The sequence below is a fragment of the Gorilla gorilla genome, chromosome 16 (assembly GCF_029281585.2).
Source record: "Gorilla gorilla gorilla isolate KB3781 chromosome 16, NHGRI_mGorGor1-v2.1_pri, whole genome shotgun sequence".
NCBI classification, from domain to species: Eukaryota; Metazoa; Chordata; class Mammalia; order Primates; family Hominidae; genus Gorilla; species Gorilla gorilla.
Window position 1 is genome coordinate 64,045,114 of NC_073240.2, and position 20,881 is coordinate 64,065,994.

The 20,881-nt window shown below is 40.4% G+C and overlaps 1 protein-coding gene across 2 annotated transcripts in view; it reads left to right on the plus strand.

The window, feature by feature from the left end:
• Window positions 1–263: 263 nt before the first annotated feature.
• Window positions 264–20,881, plus strand: part of APH1B (aph-1 homolog B, gamma-secretase subunit) — a 28,409-nt gene continuing 7,791 nt past the window's right edge. The window contains exons 1-4 of one of the 2 annotated variants that reach the window (XM_019011255.4): window positions 264–545; window positions 1,966–2,136; window positions 9,365–9,435; window positions 10,231–10,353. In XM_019011255.4, the coding sequence (XP_018866800.2) occupies window positions 433–545; window positions 1,966–2,136; window positions 9,365–9,435; window positions 10,231–10,353 (478 nt within the window). In that variant the 5' untranslated portion in view covers window positions 264–432. The remainder of the gene's footprint in view (window positions 546–1,965; window positions 2,137–9,364; window positions 9,436–10,230; window positions 10,354–20,881) is intronic. The other variant, XM_055362530.2, reaches the window with a different exon arrangement.

A 20,881-nucleotide genomic window follows, 5' to 3' on the forward strand; every position in this document is an offset into this window, starting at 1 on the left:
CTGCGGCGATGGCTCGGGCCCTAACGTCGCCGAGGACGCCCGCCTCGGGAGCAGGAGCTGCGGCGTGGCCCTGGCGCTTCCGGACACCCGGTAGGGCGGAGGGCCCAACGGTGGGGTCCGCGCTCACCGCCTTGAGCCCGCCCCTGCGCCCGGCGCCCTCAGCCCACGCCCCGCCCAGTCCCCCAGGCCCTAGCGCTTACCCCCACGCCCCGCCTCGCCCCGCGACCCACGTGCCCCGCCTCCGAGCCCCGCCCCCGCCCCCACGTGCCCCGCCCCCGAGCCCCGCCCCCGTCCCCGTGCCTGCCCCTGAGCCGCGCCCCGCCCCCCGCGTCCCGCTTAGCCCCCCACCCCGAGCCCCACCCACCGAACCCCGCCCGCGCCGGGAGCATCTCGCGTCCCCAACGGGCCCCCGGGTCGGTTTCCGCGGTGGCCATGACTGCGGCCGTGTTCTTCGGCTGCGCCTTCATTGCCTTCGGGCCTGCGCTCGCCCTTTATGTCTTCACCATCGCCACCGAGCCGTTGCGTATCATCTTCCTCATCGCCGGGTGAGGCGGTCGCGTCGGGAAACCCGGACGCCGGGGCTCCCCTCCCCCGCTGGGGTTACCCGCGACCCTCGGCGCCCCCACCGCGCGGCTCGACCTTGTTGCGTTTCAGACGGGAGGAGGGTTGAGAGGGGGAGAGCGGAGATCCAGCTCCCCAAAGGCGCCTCGCCCTCTTAGGAAGAAGCGCACACTGGGGGTCAGGGCCTTTTGCCTGGGGCCCGTGGGTGGGGTTTAGTGATCCGTGAAGCTACTAAAGTTGTATAAAAAAATTATGGGTAAGTTCATATATGCATCCTTCATTTTCTGGAGGGGGAGTCCCTAATTTCCCTCAGATTCTCAAAGGCATCTGTAATCCCCAAAGGGTTAAAAACCATTGGCGTTTAGGATAGTAGTGCGCGACTTCTGCCAATTAGAATCACCTGTGGCCAGGTGCTTTAAAACATGCCGATGCCCACCCCCACCCCGATCCATTGAATCAGAATGTCTAGGGGATGGGATTCGGGCTTCAGAAAAAAAATTTTTTTTAAGCTCCTTTTGGATGGTTCCGTTGTGCAGCCGAAGGGTGGAAACCTGTAAAAACACCGAAGCACCTGACTGTGCGTCTCCTTCTGGGAGCTTGGTAAATACCGGACTCTGGTGTCCCATCGCAGTCATCACCTGGCTCTTACTTGCACATACCACATCCCCCCTCCCCTGATGAGTCTCTCTTGGCACCAGACTAGGCCAATGATTCCCGCTTTTCTGCGTTTCTTCACCTCCCACAAACGTATTGAAAGTGCTTCGCTGCATGTCATTTTAAAAATAATAGAGATTTGGGAAGGGTCTGTAAAGCTTGCTATAATCATTAGAATCCCCAGGGGTGCTGTAAGACCTGGAGGGCTTGGATACTGATCCAGATCAGAACACAGGTTTTCAAGTTGAATTTTATACCAGTCACTTTATTAATAGAGATGTAGATATTTTTCGGGAAAAGATACTCATCTTTGCAGATATCTGACCAGTAAATCCATCATTTCTTGTAAGTTTTAAGAATATGAAAATTGCAGTAATCAGGGTTGTGTATTTTCTTGTTTTGGCTCATCAATGGGCAGAGCATTGATTAGAAAGAGTAGCAAATAACCAAGTTTCTAGCTAGACAGTCCTTGGCAGATAGAGTCTGCAGATGTACTTGCAAGTAGCAGGGTCACTGAAAAAAGTAATTGTTGGGAAACCTCAGCCTTCCTCTTGGACACGTTTGTCTCACCAAGGAAAATGCACCGTTAAGAACAATTGATCAGAGTATCACTTTATGAGGACTTTTTTTTTCCTTATTAAAACGTCAAGAAATCTCTTGCTTCTCAAGCAGGTTTTTTTTTTTCTGCTTTTAAACATTATTAATCCTGTACTGATGTTCACTTGTAACTTTTTTTCCCGTATTTTTCAGAGCTTTCTTCTGGTTGGTGTCTCTACTGATTTCGTCCCTTGTTTGGTTCATGGCAAGAGTCATTATTGACAACAAAGATGGACCAACACAGAAATATCTGCTGATCTTTGGAGCGTTTGTCTCTGTCTATATCCAAGAAATGTTCCGATTTGCATATTATAAACTCTTAAAGTAAGTTAAATACCTGCCTTACCTTTTTTTTCCCCAGTTAGATTTTAGTTATGATTTGGTCATTTGAAACATGAATATAGTATTGTATCTATGCCCTCCTACATAGTACTAAGCCAAGAGATTGGTACATTTCCAGCCTGAAAATCTTGAGTGTTCTTTTATCTTGTGGAAATTTCTTATTTCCTTCCTTTCTTCCTTTATTCAAAAAAATATTTCTTGAGAATCAATCCCAGACACTATCCTAGGTACTGGGGATACATCAGTGATTAAAAGACAGAGTCTCTGGCTTCATGGAGCTTATATTATAGTAGGTAGAGACAGACAATAAATGAATGAACAAGAAATACACTGGTATAGTAGATAAGTGTCATGGAGACAAACAAGCTAGGGAAGCATTAAAACAACTACAGAAATCATTCCAGCTTAGAATGTATATGTTCTCTTTGCCACCACCTAAGATAATTCTTTTTTTTTTTTTTTTTTTTTTTGAGACAGAGTTTTCGCTCCTGTTGCCCAGGCTGGAGTGCAATGGTGTAATCTCAGCTCACGGCAACCTCTGCCTCCTGGGTTCAAGCGATTCTCCTGCCTCAGCCTCCCGAGTAGCTGGGATTACAGGCGTGCACCACCATGCCCGGCTAATTTTTGTAATTTTAGTAGAGACGGGGTTTCACCATGTTGGCCAGGCTGGTTTCAAACTCCTGACCTCAGGTGATCCGCCCACCTTGGCCTCCCAAAGTGTTAGGATTACAGGCCTGAGTCACCACGCCCGGCCAAGATAAATAATTCTTATGGAGACCATGCCTTCCATTATTTTGACTGTAGTAGGGGAAAACAGGAGTTCCTTTTGTGGTATTTCCTGTAGTTTTAAATCTATAATAGAAAATTACATTTTAAAAAATGCCTTGGGTTCCCTTGTTGGGCCAGAAAGTAGGTCTTCTCTAGGACTCATGAGGACCTCACATGAAACCACTGATTTGAAACACAGCTGGAACTTGGAACCATATTTCCTTTCAGGCAGTCATGAAATTGGCTTTGATTATGTAGTAAGACTTAGTAGAGTGATAAATGTGCTGTCTTTTTTCATTTGTACAAATGAAGTAATTAAGGCTGTCCATGAATTTCACGGATATAACCAAGAGGAACCTCAACAACAACTCTTTTCATAGGCTTCTGTTAACTTGTTCTTGCCAATATGCTAGGTTTTCTGTTTTTGTTACTCTTTGCTTTTAATACCAGATACTGAATTCCCTTTTCGTAATGAAGGAATTTAAATTAGAAATTGAAATCCAGGAAGCCATTGCTTAGAAGCAAAAATCATATCTTAGAAAAGTTTCAAAAATGAAATTCCCATTAGTACCTGGAAATATTACATGGGAATAAATAAATATCAAAGGTAACACTGAAATTTCCATGGTAATACAACATCCCTAACAGATGGACATCTAGCTGTGTTTGAATGTTTCTGGTATGTGGCAGTTACTACCATTCTACAATTTTAAGCTTTAACTGTAGAATATCATTTAGGTAACCACATCTACCTCTGCTGGGCTTGGTGGCTCATGCCTGTAACCCTGACACTTTGGGAAAGCAAGGTAGGCCAATTGCTTGAGCTGAGGATTTCGAGACCAGCCTGGGCAACATGGCAAAACCCTGTCTCTACAACAAATACAAAAATTAACTGGGCATAGTGGTCCCAGCTCCTCGGGAGGTTGAGGTGGGAGGATCACTTGAACCTAGGAGGCGGAGGTTGCAGTGAGCCATGATTGCACCACTGTGCTCCATTCTGGGCGACAGAGCCAGACCCTGTCTAAAAAAAAAAGCAAACAAGCAAAAACAAAAACTCCCTTCTGACCGCTGCCTTACTCAAGTACCAGGTAAATGAAGTCTCTGCTGCATGGTTATAATCATCTCCCTTTCAACAATGAACAGTCCTCATTTCTTCACCTGGACCTCAACAGGCATGGTTGTGGCTTCCAAACCTTTCCAAAAGAAAGGCTGTTTGTTCTTTTTGGTCAGTGGACATGACCCTTTTTGTCAGCGCCTGGTTTTTTGCCTGTGCTCAGGACCCAGCACGGTATTCTGCAGTGCAGACTAAGTAGTACCCCTGACTGGGCACTGTACTCTTCACAGCTCAGCCTCACATTGCGCTGGGTTTTCCTGTCAGTGACATCATTGGCCCATATGCATTTTCATGCCATGGGTCTAATTTTGAAAAACAACAACAACAACAACTTAATTTCTAATACAGAATTTAAAGTTTAGGACTTGTATGTTCTAAAACCTGAATTACCAGCATGACAAAATGAGTATGGGCTGTTCTTCACTGCCTTGCATCTTCATGGTTTCCACCTGAAATGGCAACATTTTCCTGGCACTAACTTAGGGCTCCAAAGGACTGTAGCTGAACATAGATCCACATTATTGTTCCTCTTTTTTTTTTAATTTTAATTTTTAAAATTTTCTTTTTACACTGAGGAGCAAGTGTCCACTTTTTTAATGAGGGCAGGAAAGGAGTAGGACCACGTGAGGAAGAAATTACAGCTGTCAGTCTGTAGGCTCGAATGCCAGGAAGTTCAGAGGAGCCTCTTTAGGTTCCTAGGGAAACCATGTTTGCTTTTCTGAAAGGACCTTTGGAAATTTGCAAATGGTAGGACAGACTTGTACTAACAGGTACCTTTGTTTGCATTTGCAAAAATCATCTTTTACGAGCCTTTAGAATATTCAAAATTTTCCCAGCAAATTTGAGAAATGTTAAATGTTGCGTAGTTGTATTAAAACAATTTAAGAATTATTATAATGCTTTATTTATGACTGACATTTATATGGATACATTTACATTGCTCTCTTATGCTATATTGCATTCAAATATAGGGAGTTTGGTTTAATCAATACTTTATCTCCACTGCCAAAGTAGGTCTTGAACTTTTAAATTTAAAGTGCTACCTCAGACTTTTGCTGTCAGAATTTGGTGCCAAGGTTAAAATGTGGAGAGTTTATACCAGTTTTTATAAATATATGGAATTGGATCAAAGTATTCATTGCAATCTAATAATAAATAATAGTTTTATTTCATGAGTTAGGCCTTAGTCACTTAATCTTACTAATCTTATTTTTACATGAATGAATAGTAACTTTCAGCCTGGCAGAGCCTTGTGTAAAGAGAAATTGGCATGTATGGTAGCCCTTTCTGCAGTAATTTTTTTAAAATCGAAGTTATGTTGCTTAAAATATAATCATATTTTGCCAAAAACATACAGTTTAGACAACTCTATGTTGCTTGAAACTCCTGTATGTTGCTTGAAACTCCTGTATGTTGCCTAAAAAAGACATTTGGATTTTTTCTGTTTGGATGGAAACTTTTGTAATTTAATTCAATTTTGTCTTAAAAGGTTGATACCATAAATATTTTGTAATTTTAGAAAATCTTCCATTTATAGAAAAAACATTAAGATAACCATTGCTACAACTTTTAAGCAGCGTGTCTATTTTTAAAAATTCCAAAAATGGCATATTTAACTTGTATTCATACTCCTTACTCTCTCTCACACACACATTCGAAAAAGGATAGAACAAATGAGAAAGATGGTGTGATTTAGCAGTAGTTTTTCAAAGTTTATATTTTTGAAATTTGAATTGTTTCTTTTTTTGTTCTTGGGAACATAATAATAAATGCAAACAAAGAATTTTCCACTTCAGTAAGATGGAAGTGAACCCAGAAACTGATGATGTTTTGTACTTTCTCACTTCCTGATGTTGACATTGAGAACTCTTAGTGCTGTTACTTTTCCTCCCACATACTTCCATAACGTAGAATTAGGAAGCTTATTAAACTTTTTACTTTATTTATTTAATATATTTGTGATAGTAGTACTTTGCTGTATCAAATAGCTAAAATCTTTGATTGATTCACTAATTGACACAGTCTCGCTCTGTCACCCAGGGTAGAGTGCGGTGGCGCAATCATGGCTCACTGCAACTTCCGCCTCCGGGGCTCAAGCAATCCTCCCACCCTCAGCCTCCTGAGTAGCTAAGACTATAAGTGCGTGCCACCACACCCAGCTAACTGTTGTATTTTTTTGGTAGAGACATAGTCTCCTTATGTTGCCCAGGCTGGTCTCAAACTCCTGAGCTCAAGCGACCCGCCCACCTCAGCCTCCCAAAATGCTGGTATTACAGGTGTGAGCCACCATGCCCAGACAATTTATCTCTTAAATTGGATTATTTGTCTTTTTATTATTGAGTTGTAAGAGTTCTGTAGATATAAGTCCTTTTTCAAATATGATTTGCAAATATTTTCTCCCATCTGTGTTGTCTCTTCACTTTCTTGATAGTGTCCTTTGTAGCATCAAAGTTTTTAATTTTGATGAGGTTCATCTGTTTACTTTTTCTTTAGTTGCTTGTGGTTTAGGTGTATGTATTTGAGAAACCATTACCCAACCCACGGTCATGAAGACTGGCACCTATGTATTCTTCTGACAGTTTTATAGTTTTAGCTCTGATAGCTGGACTTTTCACTCATTTTTAGTTTTTATGTATGGTGTAAGGTAATGGCCCACCTTCATTCTTTTGTATGTGATTATCTAGTTGTTCTGTCACCATTTATTAAAAGACCATCTCTCTTTCCTCATTGAATCATCTTGCACTCTTGTTGAAAATCAATTGACTGTATTTACAGTTTATTGCTGGACTGTCAATTTTATTCTGTTAATCTGTGTGTCTGCCCTTACACCAGTATAAGATGATCTTGAATATTTTACTTTTGTAGTAAGTTTTGAAATGGAGAAGTGTAAGTCTTTTAACTTTGTTGTTGTTTTTTATAAAAACCATTAACAGTTGTTTATTATCATTATGAAGTATTATATACTGTACATAATTGTATGTGCTTTGCTTTTTTTTTTTTTTTTTTTTTTGAGACAGGGCCTCTCTGTTGCCCAGGCTAGAGTGCAGCAGTGCAATCTCAGCTCACTGCAGCCTCCACCTCCTTGGCTCAAGCCATCCTCCCGCCTCAGCCTCCCAGGTAGCTGGGACTATAGGCACACACCACCACACCCGGCTCATTTTTGTATTTTCTGTAGAGATAGGGATTCACCATGTTGCCCAAGCTGGTCTCAAACTCCTGTGCTCAAGTGACTTGTTTGCCTTGACTTCCGAAAATGCTGAGATTATAGGCGTGGGCCACTGCGCCTGGCCAATATGTGCTGTGCTTTTATATGACTGGCAGTGCACTAGGTTTGTTTACACCAACATCACCACAAACACGGGGGTGATGCATTATGCTACAACATTATGACGTCACTAGGCAATAGGGATTTTTTAGCTCCATTATAATAATGACTGCCATCATATGTGCAGTCCATAGTTGACTGAAATGTTGCTATGCAACAGATAACTGTATTTTATTTTATTAACTTTTAGGTTCAAGGGTACACATGCAGGTTTGTTACCTGGGTAGATTGTGATCCTCTCCCTCCTCCCACTCTAGTCTCAACTAGGCCTGTTTTTCCCTTCTTTGTGTCCACATGGATACAAGTCTTTTATTTATTATCGAGGAATTTATAGAAAACAGAAATCTTCCCACATTTTTTTATTCTACTATATTGATATATTTGTTGACAGAGATTTTTACTATATATATGTCCCATAAGCTTTAATTCACTTTTAACAATATCACTATGAGAGGTAAGTTTATTTTTAGGAAAATTGGACATTTTAGTTGGTTACTGCTTCAGAGAAAGAAGATGGTCACTTAAATTTCTGGCTCATGTCCTCACTACCAAATGCTTCCGGATGGAGAGCACCAAAATGGCAGATTGTTTCTTTTGAGTCTAGAAAAGCACCCCCTTCACTAGGCTTATCCCTATTTTGGTTGAATTCTACAGTGCCTTAATTTAATGTAATCAGTGATATTTATATTTATGTAAAGAATAAGCTGACTATAATGAATACCCATACCCTGAAATTTAAAGTAACACAATGCCCAGAAAGTAAGTATGTTCTGGTTAATTTAATTGTCTATTCTTAGAGTTAACCTGTCTTGTTTCAACATTTGCTAAAAAATCATTTTTAAAATGTTTTGGTTCTTTTGTTGCCTTAATAAATATACTTTATAGTTAAATATTCTTTGAGTCAGGATCTTACATTATTGCAGAGTTTTCTTGCCAACAAGAATTGGTAATAGTGATGCTAGTAGAATTGACCAGCCACACCAGCATTCCTAACAAATCTGCATGGCACTCATGGTAAGCTTATAAATTGGCCACAACGGAAGGATGCATAAGATCACTCTGAAGATCACTTCTTTATTTTATTTTATTTTATTTTTAACAGAGACAGGATCTTGCTGTGTGGTCCAGGCTGGTCTCGAACTCCTGGATGCAAGTGATCCTCCTGCCTTGGCCTCCCAAAGTGCTGAGCCACCATGCTCGGCTGAAGATTATTTTCTCTTGAGCAGTATTCTGTTCTTTCATTCAAGGGTTCATTTATCTCCTGTTCTGAGGGTAGCATTTTATTCTGCAAGATACAACAAAAGTATCAGATCACTTTCTCCCTTGAGGCCTTATTGGTGATATAAAACAAATATGTAAAATGTTTTAGAATCAGAAGATCATATGATTAAATACTCGTGAGAGTTCAGACCATCAGTATTATAGGATTTAAGAATAAGGAGAGATTAGTGATTACCAACCATTGGTAGGCAGCTTCTTTAACAAATCGCTGCCTGAAGTGGACTCTGAAGGATGAGTGTAGTTTAGGTTCTACAGAGTGGAAGGTACAAGGGAGGGTGACAGAGCAAGTATAGTCCTGGTGGAAGATAGAACAAAGTGCCAACAAAGCAGGAATAAGGATACAGTACTTTGGGAAGGGGAAAAAAATCAGAGTGGTAGATCCCACAGGATATTGAATTAACTATTTGCCGAGTTCAGCAAGCAGTTGAAAGTGTTGCGGTTTTTATCTTTTTAAATTCAATTCCTGACGGCTTGTTTACTTATATTTTTCTTATTCTTTTATGCGAATGTCAAAAGGTAAAAATTAGTTGGCAATTTTGGTTGATGTTAGTTCATTGAAAATTTGCTGGGTTTTGTTTAAATAAATTACAGATTTAGAGTATAACCTGATGCAAAGCCTCAGTGAGTATCTGGGTTTGAAGTGTCTTGTTGGACTTTCCTGATATATTGCTCTTCCTTTTTTTTTTTTTTTCTTCTTAATTACATGTGTGGTTTTATTTTAGAAAAGCCAGTGAGGGTTTGAAGAGTATAAACCCAGGTGAGACAGCGCCCTCTATGCGACTGCTGGCCTATGGTAAGTTAGAACCACATGGTTTCATTAAGGAAAAAAATCAGACTTGGCATAAAAGTCATTTGCATCTTTTGTATCTTTGTAGATTTCAAGTAGTTTTTTATTACTGCCTTGGCCTATTGGTGTACATATTTGCTTATTATCCCCGTCTTCCAGGTTCCTTTTGTAAATGAAAATGATTGCAAGTGACCCTTACCTGTATGTCCATTGTATATTAACCAGGTTTGAAAGTTAGATTTTTAATGTGTATGTACCCTAGTTAACTAAGATTTTCTAGATGATGAAACTGTTACTTTCTCCGAATCTTACTTTGGCTTTTCTAGGAGTACTCTTCATATTAAAGCAGCTAATATCTCTGCATATTATACTTTGAGAATTATGTTTAAGATTGGATCTAGGTTCCCCAATTGGGCTCAGGAATACACAGTTCCCCTTTACACTCAATTTCAGTTCTAAGCCATCAAACTTAACTCTGCAGACTCTGTTATCATAAAGTAAGCCAGAGTTTTGGTGTTGTATCCTCTGTCTCACCTATTTCTTCTGTGCCTTTCTAGACCCTTTTCTCCCCTTTTTCATTACTCTGCTGCATTCTGCCATTCATTTCCTTTCCTTTTCCCGCTTCCCTCTCTGATTCATCATTTCGCCAAGCACATGCCTCTCCAGAGCCAGCTGTCCACTGCTTCAGGAAGAACATAAGCACCCTTTCCCCTCCAACACACTTTGTATTAACTAGTCCTTGGAAATTTGACTTGAAATCTTGGCAGGAAAAGAGTTAACAGTGTTTTTCTTCCTGTTTAGTTTCTGGCTTGGGCTTTGGAATCATGAGTGGAGTATTTTCCTTTGTGAATACCCTATCTGACTCCTTGGGGCCAGGCACGGTGGGCATTCATGGAGATTCTCCTCAATTCTTCCTTTATTCAGGTATGTGTCTCATAGCTGTCAACATTCAGGCTTCTAGTCTAAATGATCATTCTTATTGGGGTTCACTGGCTTAGGAATTCCAGTGAATTGGAATTTATGTTATGTCTTTTAAAGGCGAAATACTCTGAGGCACTGTGAAGTAAAAGACTTAGGAAAATAAAAATTCTGGTTAGAGTGTTTTAGAATTTTAGAGTGGAATTTAGCTTGCGTAAAATTTTATTTTGCTGTACTAACAATGTTGCTATATAGTTGAAATGTTAGAAGTGAATTTTTAAAGGCCATGTGCTCTTTTTGGTTTTTATGATTTTATGTTATCTTCAGTAGAAGCCCTAATCTATAATTGTCATTGTGGTGCCTTTTGTGGGAATAGGCAGTAAAATTTAATCTGAAACTGAGAGGAAAAATGGGATAATAGATGAGTTGATCATTTCATCCAAATGATGCAGCTAAAAGGACCAACTCATTTCAAATTGCTTTTTCGTCCACGAGCTAAAAATTGTCATCACAAATTTGAGAGTTGGTAGTGTACATAATTAACATAGATTTCTTCTAAGTTCCACAAGAAGACTCTTTTAAAAATAGGGGGAGAACACCCACTGTATTTTTAGTCGTTTCCACAACAGTTATGCCATTGAAATAACTGAGTTCACATCATGATTTGTATCTTCTTTTAATAACATCTGTGCTAAAGCTCCTCAGGGAGCTTATCCTCTAATAAGGGAATAAGAGAAAAAAAAGTGAATAAGCATTTCAATAACAGTTTAAGGTAATAATAGAAAAGATATAAAGAGGTATGACCAATTTTTAAAAATTTCTGCAGCAGTTTAGAGGCATGTTGAATGTCATAGTGATCCCCAAGCCCAGTGGACACTCATTCACCATTCTCAGTAGACCCTTTGTTTCCATTTCAGTTCAGGCCTTGACATCTCCTCTCTGGCTTACCATCATCTGCCCTCAACTGGTTAGTCTTTCCTTGACACACTATCCATGTGAATCCTGTATGCAACTACCTAACTAATCTTCCCTGCTGCAAAAATGGTTTGGCTTTTCAGGGCCTAGAGGATAGAGTCAAGGCCCTTTAAATCTGGCTGCAAGTTAGAGGACAAGAAAGTGTGTTAATGGGTCATACTTATTTAATGGTGCTTCCAACATAGCAAATTATCTTTCTTTTGAACATTTCATCATTGGCATATTTCTGGCAAATGTGTTAATGATTGATTATACTGAGTGTTAGGTCTTTAAAACAAATGTAATATTAGTAAAGTCTGTTAGAACCCAATAAAAATTAATAAAACATAATCGTAAGGGGTGTTAGTGCTACAGTTTGTTTTCTGTTTTCATATACAGTTAACATGGCTCTCTCTCCCTGCTACAGTTTTCTTTTGATATACAGGTTTTGCCAGCTTTTTTCACTAGATGGTGCTAATTCCCTTTAGTGACCTAGGCTGTTTTCACAAGATGTTTAAAATGATTCTTTTGGTAGTAAAAGAAAAATTTGGTACCAATTTGGGGATTGTATTTGTAATTTCTAGGAATTAAAGGAAAAATTCAATATTCAATAAGCTATCTTAATGTCTTTAGCCAAGTTAGCATGGCAGACTGGCTGTGTTATAAATTTGTACCTATAGAATGAAAGAACAGTGTTGTTTTATCATTTGCAAGTTTCTTACTGTTATAACATCATTCTTTGAAGCATAAACTTTGAATTATAAATTTAAGAAATTAATTTTTATTACATTTAAAAATAAGATCCCCAAATTTATATTTATTGTATTTATGTTATTTATAACTACTTGTAATTACCATTTATTTAGACACAACTCATTTTTGCCAGGTAAATCCGTAACTTTATATGTTTAGCATACTCCATTACAAATGCCTAAATAATAATCAGAATAAATAAGGAATGTAGGGTCACTAATTACAGATTAAGCATTTTTAATCCAAAAAATCCAAAATCCAAAAATGCTCCAACATCCAAAACTTCCTTCACCGACATGACACCACAAGTAGGAAATTTCACACTTGACCTTGTGTGATGGGTCACAGTCAGAACAAGAAAAAACTGTTTCATGCACAAAATTATTGAAAATATTGTGTAAAATTACCTTCAGTCTGTGTGTATCAGATATATATGAAATGTAAATGAATTTCATGTTTTGGCCAGGTGTGGTGGCTCATGCCTGTAATCCCAACACTTCGGGAAGCCAAGGCAGGAGAATCACTTGAGCTCAGGAGTTTGAGACCACCCTGGGCAATATAGTGAGACCTTGTCTCTACTAAAAATTAAAAAATTCAGCTGGGTGTGGTGGTGCCTACCCATGGTCCCAGCTACTCAGGAGGCCGAGGTGGGAGAATCACTTGAGCCCGGGAGGTTGAGACTGCAGTGAGCTGTGATCGTCCCACTGCAATCCAGCCTGAGTAACAGAGGGATACTGTTTCAAGAGAAAAAAAAAAAAAGAATTTCATGTTTAAACTTGAGTCTTATCCCCTAAGTATCTCATTTTATATATATAGATGCACAAATATTTCAAAATTTGAAACACTTCTGGTCCCAAACATTTCAGATAAGGGATATTCAGCCTGTAGTATATATATCTGTCTATATTAGTATGTGTCAATAAGATCCATACTATATGATACCTGTGTGTACATAGGCTCTTATGTTACAAACAGGCATAGTTTATAAATAATGTTTATGTATAGGTTACTTCTTTTTTATTTGTGGTTATGTTGTAGGCTAGCATTAAATTTTACTAGAATCATTACCGTTTCTTGGTAATTTTGTATAGAGACAAAAGTATGGGAATTGTAATCCTAGGTTCGAATCTTATCCTGGCTCATTAATTTAGTATTTTGGGCAAGTCCATTTGATTATTGAATCACTCATTCCATACATAATTATTAAATGTTTTTAGTCTAAAGGAGTTATACCAAGCTGTGAAAATAGAGCCCAGTTACCATTCATAACTTCCATTCATAGTGGGGAATAAAGACAAACAGCTAATTACAATAAAGCATGATCAATGCTACAGTGAAATGAGGAAGAGCCATGGGGCACAAAGGACAGGCTGTAACCCATGCTCCCAGGCCACAGTACCTTGGCTTTGCAGCATTTATCACAGGCGTGATTAAGTAATGGTATAGTTATTTGTTGAATGTCTTTTTCTCCAGTTGGGTGCTAAGCCATGCAAGTGCAAGGACGACATCTGTATTGTTCACTGCTCTGTCCTCGGCATCTTGTGGAGTCCTTTATTTCTAGATGGCACTCAATAAATAACTTACAGAAAAATGAAAGCCAGGCACAGCTTATGGAGGAAGTGCCATAACGAGTAGAGATTTACTTAAAGGGTGAATAATAGCTAGGCAGGCAAAGAAAGGAGTTGTCAGAGAAAGATGTTCCAGGCAGAGGGAAGAGGCCTCTTTCCTCCAGGCCTGGAGGTAAGAGCAGTATTGTTCACAGGGCAAAGGAAGTCTTGTCCTTCCATCTAATCTTCAATTTCCTGATCTTTCAGGAAGGGCAGAAATAACACCTAGCTCAGAGTTGTTGAGAATTAAATGAAATTAATTTAGAGAATATGTATTTAAGTGCTTATAAGCTCTAAATTGGCCTAAGAATATTATTAAGGTGGAGAATTTAGCGCTTGAGATGAGAAAACAGAATTCAGAGAGAAGATAATTTTTCTAGTATTATACAGAATCTGGGTTTTTCATTCCGAATTACCTCTCTTATGCTTTAGAAGAAAAAATGTCTTTAGCTAGTACCTAGTAAAAAAGAACAGCTGATCATTTTATTTTTAAAAATTCCCCAGACCGTTTCACTTCTATTATATTTTCTAGACAGTGCACTTAAAACCTAGGCAAGCTTTTAAACTTTTTAGCCACTAAACGTTTCACAAGGGAAAACCAATATGGGTCAGACCACATATGGAGTGTTGTATTGTTCCAAGCATTGTGATTTAACAGGAATACTGAAGAAGTAAAATTCATATAGAAAGAATGTTGTCAGTATGATAGAAGATCTAGAAGCCATGGCCTGTGGGATATGACTGAAGAAAGAAAAATACTGAGCTTGAAGAAAATAAAAGAGGAATGTGGGAGATTATTTTTGTCCCAATTTGTCATTTCCTGTAATAAGTCTCATGGTGGCTGGAATGTTCTTTTCTACCCTTTGACTTTGAGCTCAGTCATGTGGCTTGAATTGGCCAATTAGTGGTTATGATGTAAGTTAGAGGCTTAAAAAGTATTTGCATGATTGGACCTTCCTTCTTGGACTCTGGTGCCATGAGAAGAAGATACCTTGGAAAGTTAATGGCCACTTAGCCTGGACCCTTGAATGAATATACCCAGAGCCACACAGAGCCCACCCCAGGAGCTTGCAGCAGGGTTTTCCAGCTGAGCCCAGCCTTTATCAGCAATGCACAGTCAGCCTTTAGACCTGTGAGCATGAGAATAAATTTTTGTTACTGTAACCCAATACATTTTTTATCTTTCGTTCACTTTTCTATTCATAATATTTTAAGAATAATCTCTACAGTGTGGCAGTTTGTTAAAGTTTAGACTCTTGACTGAAAGCTCTTTGTAAGCAAGACTATCTCAATACCTACATTTCCAAATTCCAAAGTAGTAGAGAAAGTATAACATCTCCTAATGACACAGAAAAAATGATCAACAATAGATTGTAACCTGCAGTTCTTATCCTTTTATGATTTCATTAGAATCTTAATTTCTTGTAATAAGTTGTCACAACTAACTGCTACTGTTTATGATACAGTGATACTCTATATGCTGTATATATCATCGAATATGTATTTTTCATTATCTGTTTTTCTCTTTTTTTCTAAGAGATAAGGTCTTGCTCTGTCACTCTGTCACTGGAATGCAGTGTTAATGATCTTAGCTCACTATAACCTTGAACTCCTGGGCTCAAGTGATCCTCCCACTGAGCCTCCCAAGTAGCTAGGACCACAGGCATGTGCTGCTATGCCCAGCTAATTTTTGTATTTTTTGTGGAGATGGGGTCTCCTTATGTTGCCCGGGCTAGTCCCAAACTCCTGGCCTCAAGCAGTCCTCCTGCCTCAGCCTCCCAAAGTGCTGGGATTATAGGGTGTGAGCCACCACGCCTGGCTTGTTTTCTTTATATCAATAGTGTAAGCCTTTCTTTCCAGCTGCTCAAATAACTGAGAATAGAAAATTGTACTTTTTGGAATGCACTTTCATTAAATAGATATGACCTATCATAGTCTCTAGTAGCTTGTGATACATTATGAAATCCACACATCACAGGCGTCAGTCTTCAGGCAGTGTGTAAGCAGGCAGCTCAGTGTATTGCTTCACAGTCTCTAGCTGAAAGAATGACATGGGCTGGGGCTGTAAGACTTGATGGCTCTTCTAGGTATGTTTCAGGCCACCCTGAATCACTGATGTCTCTTTCCTCACACGGATGAATGGCTAGGCTCTGCTGACTACCCTTCGGTGCAGTTGAATGACTTGCACTTCTCCGTTCTCTGTAGACCTTGTTTCTTCTCATGGGTAAAATTGTCCTTATTTTCATCAGCCACTGCTGCCTTTATTTTTATTTATTTATTTTATTTTATTTTACTTTTCTTTTTTTTTTTACTGAGACCGAGTCTCACTCTGTTGCCCAGGCTGGAGTGCAGTGGTGCGATCTCGGCTCACTGCAAGCTCTGCCTCTCGGGTTCATGCCATTCTCCTGCCTCACCCTCCCCAGTAGCTGGGACTACAGGCGCCTGCCACCACGCCTGGCTAATTTTTTGTATTTTTAGTAGAGACGGAGGTTTCACCATGTAGGCCAGGCTGTTCTTGAACTCCTGACCTCAGGTGATCTGCCTGCCTCAGCCTCCCAAAGTGCTGGGATTACAGGCGTAAGCCACCGCACCTGGCCTGTTTTTTTGTGTGTTTTTCTTCTTCTTCTTCTTTTTTTTTTTTTTTCTTGAGACAGAGTCTTGCTCTGTTGCCCAAGCTGGAGTGCAATGGCACGATCTTGGCTCACTGCAACCTCCACCTTCCAGGTTCAAGCGATTCTCCTGCCTCAGCCTTCTGAGTAGCTGGGATTACAGGAGTGTGCCACCCTGCGCAGCTGATTTTTGTATTTTTAGGAGAGACAGGGCTTCGCCATGTTGATCAGGTTTTTCTCGAACTCCTGAGCTCGTGATCTGCCCGCTTTGGCCTTCCAAAGTGTGGCCTATTTATTTATGTTTTGAGACGGGATCTTGCTCTGTCACCTAGGCTGCAGTGGGGTGGTGTGATCCTGGCTCACTGCATCCTTGACCTCTGAGACTCAAACAATCCTCCCACTTCAGCCTCAAGTAGCTGGGACCACAGGCACATGCCACTAAACTCAGCTAATTTTTTTTTTTTTCCTGTAGAAATGGGCTCTCACTATGTTGTCCAGGCTGGTCTTGAACTCCTGGGCTCAAGTGATTCTCCTGCCTCAACCTCCTGAAATGCTGTACCTAGCCACTGCTGCTTTTAATTTTCGGTGTTTTGGGGGTTTTGTTTCTTTTTCTTCAGTGAATTTCACAGACATTTTTTTTTTGTAGCCACGATGAGCAGGATACCATATTACAGGTTACTGTCCTGTAGATATGATTGCATGAGACAAAAGTCACATTTTTAAAACATCATCCAGTATGGTATCACTCTTCACTCAGCCCCATAGGAATATATATTTTATTAATTACATCTAATATTTATCATTTGAAAGGGAAAAAAATCCCACTATTTCCAACTTTATTGCTCAGTCTAGCCCTCCCCGGCAACCTCTCAGCTTGATCCCATGCAGCTCCATGGCCATGCTGGGAATTTGGCCTGGGAATCCCAGCATTTATCAACCTCCTCCATGCCCACTTCTTACCAAAGATGTTCTTCAGTGCTGGGACCACTTGTACCAGTTCACTTTTCTCCCTTTCCACAGCTCTGCTAAAGACAGTCGTAAGGTTCACGTCAGGGTTCCTGCATTGCCCCGCTTCCCACTTCTAGGGAAATGGTTCATATTGTAACATGTTTCACTTACTGTGCAGTGTTCCAACACTATTTCCTGGAAACAAACTTATTTGCATAAATGTTTGGAAATCTCTTGTTTCTTTGGAGGAATTAATCAGCTTTGAGGTTTACTTTAATGGGTAGATTTATTGGATTTTACTGCCTTTTATCGTTATTCGAAACCCTCACCAAAGACTTATACTTGAATATTTTTCGTGAGATCAAAGTTCTTTGTTTCGGGTGGTAAGCTACATTTTCATCTCTAGTGAGGCTTTCTCCCTACCTTCAATGGAACAACAATTTTAAATACTGCTGACTTCTTATCAGAAATTCTGGAAGGCAGTGGAACAAGGTCTTTAAAATGGTGCACTCCTGCACCCTTCCTCATCTCAGTTAATGGAATTCCATCCTTCCAGGTGCTCAGTTATTTCTTAGAATATTTCCTGATTCTTCCCTTTTTCTCCCATAACTTACGTCCAATCCAACTGTAAACCTTACCTGCAATTTCCATCTAAATCTTCATCCAAGGTCTTATGGACTTAGCTTTGCTTTATAAATGGCATAGATCAGGTTTGAGAGCTTGTTTGGAGCAAACATTTAAAGAAATGGTAAATCTGATTTTGCTGAAACTATTCTAGGCTAGAGACAAACATAGAAATTAATTAGTTTTGTGAAGTCAGTGAAGCATTAATAGAAAGTAATAGAATTCCGAGAGCCTGTATCCATTGCCCGCTGCCTGAAGGCAGGTCCCCCATTAGGGGATTGTACTCCAGGCTGCCTTGGGCCTCATGATCCCAATGGCAGCTCTAGCCAGTGAGTTTAGGCCTGTTTTTTTGTTTTGTTTTGTTTTGTAGCATTTTTGTGACAGTAGCTGGCTGCTGCAGCATTTTTGTGACAGTTTCAAATGTTTTTTAATGTGCTACATATAGAAAAAAAGAGTTGACTTGTGGTTCTTCAAAGAGCCTTCTCAGGATCAGTGAGCAGGAGTTAGAGCAGGGTTTCTCAGCCTCACCACTATTGACATCTGGGGCCAGATGATTCTTGATTGGGGGCTGACATGTGTGTTGTGGGGTGTTTAACAGCATCCCTGGCCTCTGTCCACTAGATGCCAGAAGTACCCCTGTCCCCCAGTTGTGATAACCCAAAATGTCTGCAGACATTGACATATTCCCCCCATGGGCCAAATCATCCCAGTTGAAAATCACTACTGAGTTAAAAGAAGGCAGATTTGGGTTTGGTTTGAGAAGGAACTTTCTCATAGTGGCCATTTAATGAAATGAAATTGGAAGTATTTGAAGTGGACCATGTGGGTTATCTTCATTGCGTAGAGGACGGGATCAGACAACTTCTAGCAAACCTCCCAATGCTGACTCCACAGTGATGAGCTAATTTGAGGAGAGTGTTTCATCATTCTTCAGCATTTTCTAGGGGGACTTTAAACATTAAAATAATGTCTTAGAGAAGGTTATTTGATTAGCAATCTATATCTATATTACAGTAAATCAGGCCGCAGAATTCTCTTACATTCTTTAAAACAAAAATGTTAAGTTAAATCCCCATTAGAGAAAGTCATTTTCAAAAGCATTCATTCAGCTCTGGGGCCCGACTCCCCACTTGTGCCAGCTGACTGGGGGATCTCTCAAGAGTCTGGAGAGTTTCTACGGCCAGGATGGATGGAGGAGTGTCTCCTGCTTCACGGAACCCTGAAACCCCTGACCTTTCTACTACTTAGAAAAAGAAGCCAAAAGCCCATTGATCTTCACATCCTGCCTCTGGGCAGCTGCGGCTGAGCTTTGGCCTTGGGAAGTCCTCCTTTGTCTGTGGCTGCCACCACCCAGCAGCAGCCTTTGGCTTGCTCTGACCTAGTTAGAGATACCCTGCCCATGTTAGGGGAAGCCAGGTGATGGCAATTTCTGTGCTGGCAGGAAGCCAGTATTAGATGCAATTGCTGTCTTAGGCCATTAGCTTTGCAAGGACAGAAAAACAGGCATCGGGAATGAGGGAAAGGAACACGTGTGAAAATGAAGGTGCTTATGAATCTGTGTGTTAGAGCATTTGGGGTATATTCAGGAAGGGTGAAGGAGCCAAATAGTAAATGTTGTTTCTTTTTTTTTTTTTTTTTTTGAGACGGAGTCTCGCTCTGTCGCCCAGGCTGGAATGCAGTGGTGCCATCTTGGCTCACTGCAACCTCTGCCTCCTGGGTTCGAGCGATTCTCCTGCCTCAGCCTCCTGAGTAGCTGGGACTACAGGCGTGTGCCACCATGCCTGGCTAATTTTTTGTATTTTTTAGGAGAGATGGGGTTTCACCATGTAGGCCAGGATGGTCTTGATCTCCTGACCTGGTGATCTGCCTGCCTTGGCCTCCCAGGTGTGAGCCACCCCACCTGGCTGTAAATGTTGTTTCTTGAAGATAACACTGAAACATTTTGCTTAGAAATAGGTTAGAAATATTCACTACCAAGATACTTTGACTTAGAAGTTTATTAGAAGAGGAAGTCCATTATCGACTAGACAGTTACAGTCATCACAAACTGATATACAGTACTTGTTAGAATTATTCCGCTTTCTGATTAATGTATTACAACATATAAAAATTATGGAAGCTCCTTTTATTAATCTGGGTTATAAACTAACGTTGATATTCTTATGGTTAACTTAGGGAAGTTTTTTTGGCTTAAGAATATTAGAACAGGCTGGGCATTATGGCTCAAGCCTGTGATTCCAGCACTTTGGGAAGCTGAGGTGGGCAGATTGCGTGAACTCCCAGGAGTTTGAGACCAGCCTGGGCAACATGACAAAACCCTGTCTCCACTTAAAACAGAAAAAAATTAGTTGGGCCTGGTGGTGCACACCTGTAGTCCCAGCTACTCAGGAGGCTGAGGTGGGAGAATTACCTGAGCCCCAGGAGGTCGAGGCTATAGTGAGCCATGATCGCACCATTGCACTCCAGTCTGGGTGACAGAGTTGAGAACCTGTCTCAGAAAAGAAAAAAAAGAATATTAGAACAAAGCAAATTTGGGGGTTAGATTTACTGAAGGACTTCTAGAATTTTATATTTAGGAACATTAACTGAGAAAGGTTTAGTAATTAAAAGGTTGTACTCTAGAGATACTATTAGCAGATTTTCATTACTAGCTGGAATTTGTTCCTTTTACTAATGAGAAGGGTTTAAATAGGATGTATGTAGTTGTAGCCACGTGTGTGTAGCAGAATAATGCAGATATCTGGGTCTGTTTCTTTTGAACCTCTTAACCAACTGCAGAGGGAGGAAAGAGTAAATCCCGGCATTCTAACATAGCACATCATGATAGTGAAGGCTGTGATGACCGTCAAAGCCACCCGGAAACGAGAGCTGGCTGCATAAATGAGCCGAGTATGAACATAGCACGGTATTTTAATACATGTCCAAGGGATCTCTTCTAGATGTTGTGTCAATAAAATGGTAAACTGAAAGGATGGGGAAAGGTTCTATGAGACTGTGTTTCATGTGTTGTAATAGTCCCAGTGGCTAGAAAGTGCCTGG